At 59.4% G+C, this 4,443-nt stretch overlaps 1 protein-coding gene across 1 annotated transcript; it reads left to right on the top strand.

Moving 5' to 3' along the window:
- Positions 1 to 1,476: 1,476 nt before the first annotated feature.
- LOC144168262 (uncharacterized) lies at positions 1,477 to 4,164 on the top strand. The gene is made up of 4 exons (XM_077697280.1): positions 1,477 to 1,626; positions 2,198 to 2,680; positions 2,731 to 3,250; positions 3,356 to 4,164. The coding sequence occupies exons 1-4, from the start codon at positions 1,477 to 1,479 to the stop codon at positions 4,162 to 4,164; spliced, it is 1,962 nt and encodes a 653-aa protein (XP_077553406.1).
- Positions 4,165 to 4,443: the final 279 nt, after the last annotated feature.

The raw sequence follows: 4,443 nt of genomic DNA on the forward strand, positions 1-4,443 counted from the left end.
CTACAGCACCCGGGAGAAGCATCGCAGACTTCAACCCCCGGTAAGCCCTCCAGCGAGGCACCCAAATCCCCACCTACCAGAGCGCAATACGCCAGGAAAGTTACTGCAAGCCTAACGAAAGCTGCACGCATGCCGAGAAACATCCCGCGCAGCGAATTCAAGATCATCATTCGACCACGTGGTGGCATGCACACCGGCCGAACAAATGAAACCGAACTAATGACGGCCATTATGGCACCAACGGGAATCACCAGAGAGGTGGCTATGCGGGACACCATATGCCCAAACATAGCACAGAACATCATCGTGATGAGCACTCCAGACGAGGAAAGAGCAGTGCTATACGCCCAGCTTCATTCGTGTACCGTCGGCGACTAAGTACACGAGGTGTTCGCATATCACGCGGCACCGGACGACACGGACAAAGGGGTAATTCAGAACATTTCCACTGAAGACTCCCCCGAAGAAATCAGAGAAACCATCGTTAATGACTACAACCCTATGGCGATCGACGCGCACAGAATCGGCAGCCCGACCGCGGTAGTTGTGCTTTTCTAAGGCACCAAGGTGCCTGCTACCGTTAAATACGGACCCGTACTGGTTAGATGCAGCCTCTACAGGCAACACCACGAGGTGTGCAAAACGTGCGGCAAAATCGGACATCGCCATGACGTATGCCCGCAACCACATGCATGAGTGTGCTTCGCTTGCGGGAAGACGAACCCGGGAGAAAATCACGAAAACGAGTGCAAGCCGCACTGCAAACTGTGCGGGGGACCCCACCCCACCGGTACGGCAGGCTGCGTTAACAAATTCAAGACGCGATACTTGGTGAAGAAGAGACAATAGAACAGCAAGCACGCCACGTCACCGCAAGCGGGGCGACCTTCTAGAAAAGACGATCGCGATTTCCCGCCACTCGACCCCCAGCAACAACGCGGACGCAGCCGCAGCGGCAAGAAAGGGCAACGCTCGGCGAGCCGCTCCGCCAGTCGTAACAATAGGGGGAGGAGTCACAGCAAGAAGAAAGGAGCCACGTCACAATCGTGCGAGTGCGTGACGTGGACCGAAGTCACCAGAGCGCCGAATGCGCACGCCAGATCCAAAACGCCACAGAAGCGCCGAGAGCAGTCAACGCAGCGGAACGACACGATGAAGTCTCTACGCGAAAAAATCTCAGCCCTCAAGGCAGAGAACGCACGCCTCAGCCAGTGACTGGACGAGGCCCTAAGACTCCTGGAAAACCCACAACCGCAGCGAAAGCGAACGCCGCAACTGCAGCTGGCCCGGCAACCACAGTGGGAGCAAGGTCAAGTCCCGCTCCCCCCGTCGCTGACGCCACGCCACCAAAAGCGCGCGAAAACGCCACCGCCAGCGCCGACCAACCCACAACCCACGCCGCCAACACCGCCACCCAAGAAGACAGTAGCGCAATCTCGGGGGACCTCCACGACCCCGCCGCCTGCCGAAACCGCAATGGAGGAACAAGAAGACGACTCCCCGCGCGCGAGGGAAGATGATCAAGAATCACGCACCCAAGGAGGCATCAGTGTGGCCGTGCGCCTCCGCCGCTGCACCGAACGAATTGACCGACTCGAAAAGCACATGGACGCCTTTGAGCACCGGGTAAATGCACGTCTCGCAGTGGTGGAACGCCGCCTCGACGCACTGCAGGAGTTTCTCTAGAGAAAGCTGGGCCGCGACGACGACGCGCCAAACGACCGCAACCACCCCGCTCAATCACCACCCGCATCATGGCCGTCAAACGAGCAACATGCTCGAGGCTAAAGATGTGGCACTGAAACGCCAACGGGTTCAAGTGCGGAAAGGCGGTGCTACAGCAACACCTGCAGAGCCTCGAGGCGCCACCTGACGTCATCATGGTTCAAGAAACTCACACCGAAATTGCACCAACCCTCCCGGGCTACCATACGCACGCAAGCCCCCCCCCCCAGTGCAAGGGACTGCGGTAAGGCGGCCACCCAAGGGGTGTCCACCTTCATTCGGAAAGGGCTCACCTTCTTCAAGCACGAATACTTCCTCGGACGCAGCACAATCGAACACTGCGCGACCGGGGTAGTCATCGGCAAGAAGAAGAAGGAGTCCTTCTCATCAACATCTACAGTAACCCTACGCACCGGCACCAAAAATTCAAGACACTCATGCACAAGGCGTTACGCATGGCACCGACAGACAGCATCGCCATCTGTGGGGCCTGGGGAAAGAGCTCGGCTACCACCGCACTACAGTCAAGGGCAGAGACCTGCTGGACGTGGCGGCCGACGCCGGCTTCACCCACCACACGGACACAGCGGCGCCCACCCGCATCGGCACCTCCGTCACGCGCGACACCAACCCGGACCTGGCATTCGTCCGCACTAGGACGTCGGCTAAGAAGGGGGTCGAGTGGCGGAACACAGGCCACAACATGGGCAGTGATCACTTCATCATCGAGCTGGACCTACCGACCTCCGCCGTCGGGTCCAACGGAAACCGGCGAAAACACAAACTCACCGACTGGACCCGCTTCAGAGCGGAGTGCCTGGAACCGCAGGGCGAGATCACGGACATCGAGAAGTGGTCGGAAGACATCGTGCAAGCAACGTCGTTCGCGACCACGGGAGCGGAAACGGACGAAGACGTGCAGCAAATCGACAGCCGCCTGACGCACATGATCAAGGTAGGCAATCCCTACAGAGACGCCAACGCCATAACCGCACACTACGCAAGCGGGTGGCCGAACTCGGTCGCGCCATCGACAAGTACAGCCGCGAGCTCTGCGCACAGCAATGGCATGCCACCTGCAGCGAAGCGGACGGGCAGCTCCACCAGGGTCGAACCTGGAAATTACTCCGCCACCTCCTCGACGAAACGAAGAGCAAAGGGTACCACAAACACCGCCTGGCTCAAATCATGCACACTACCATCAAGAAGCTGGGGCAGGAAGAGACGTGCAAACGCCTCAACGAACGCTACCTCCCGAGCACACCTTGCGAGAATCACGACAGATATCACGGCCCGGCCAACCCAACCTTCGACCGTGACATCGACGAGTCGGAAGTCCGGGCGGCGCTACAGAACCTCAACCGCAAGTCGGCGGCCGGTCCGGACTGCGTCACCAACAAAGCCCTCCGCAACCTCAACGACGGGGCCATCGCGGCCCTCATGGCTTACTTCAACCGGTTTTGGCGCGCGGGAACCCTCCCTCGACAGTGGAAGGCAGCCAGAACGATCCTCATCCCCAAGCCCGGTGAGACACCTGGCACTGAGAATCTGCGCACGATATCTCTCACATCGTGCGTGGGCAAGGTGCTCGAGCACGTCCTCAACAACAGATGGCAGCGCTACCTCGAAGACGAAGGCCTCTACCCCGACGCCATGTTAGGGTTTCGTGGAAGGCTCAGCACCCAGGACGCCATGGTCCTGCTACAACACGACATCCTTGACGTGACCGTTCCTACCCAAGACAACAGGGCGGTGCTCGGCCTGGATCTACAGAGCGCCTTCGACAAGGTGCGTCACTCAGCCATCCTAGCGCAGGTCTCGCGCCTGGGCCTCGGGGAGAGAACATACAACTTCATCCGCAACTTCCTGTCGCACCGGACGGTGGAAATACAAGCGGGCGACGTGCAGCTACCAGAGAGGGAACTGGGCAGCGTAGGCACCCCCCAAGGCTCGGTGATTTCGCTGGTGCTGTTCAATCTCTTGATGATCGGCGTGGCCCAGCAACTTTCGGGGATCCCACAGGTTCGCTACACCATCTACGCCGACGCCATTACCCTGTGGGTCCCCGGAGGGAGCGACGACCACATCGAAACAACACTTCAAGAGGCAGTCGACGCCATCGAAGACCACCTGGCCAACACCGGGCTGAGGTGTTCCCCACGAAAGTCCGAACTGCTCATCATCCCACCACCGGGCAGGTACCGCAAGAAAGCAGAGGAAGACTCCACCACGATCACACTACGCACGAGCGACGGCACCGTCATCACCAAAGTGAGCAACCTCCGCGTCCTCGGCATGCTCCTCGAAGCAAGCCGAAGCAACGGCGCCACGGTCGACCGCGTCATCACGAAGCTGGGCATCACCACCCGCCTCATCAAACGCATATCCACAAGACGTCACGGAACGAAAGAGACCAGCCTCCTACGGCTGGTACAATGAGCCACGTGGCCTACGTGGGGGCCTTTCACCCGTGGAAGAAACACGAGCGAGACAAGATCAACGCGGCCATTCGCAAGACCTACAAAGCCAAGCTTTGTAGGTCAGCGCCAGCACAAAACGACTACTGGAACTGGGCCTCCATAACACCATGGAGGAAATAAGCGAGGCCCAGAGAACAACGCAACTCGACCGCCTCTCATCCACGAGGGCCGGTAGGAATATCCTCGAACGGCGTGGCTACGCCCGCGGCTGAGCGGGGACGGAACCGCAAAACACACA

Source organism: Haemaphysalis longicornis, unplaced genomic scaffold, assembly GCF_048455015.1.
Source record: "Haemaphysalis longicornis isolate Haplotype H1 unplaced genomic scaffold, Haemaphysalis longicornis Haplotype H1 scaffold_2, whole genome shotgun sequence".
NCBI lineage: Eukaryota > Metazoa > Arthropoda > Arachnida > Ixodida > Ixodidae > Haemaphysalis > Haemaphysalis longicornis.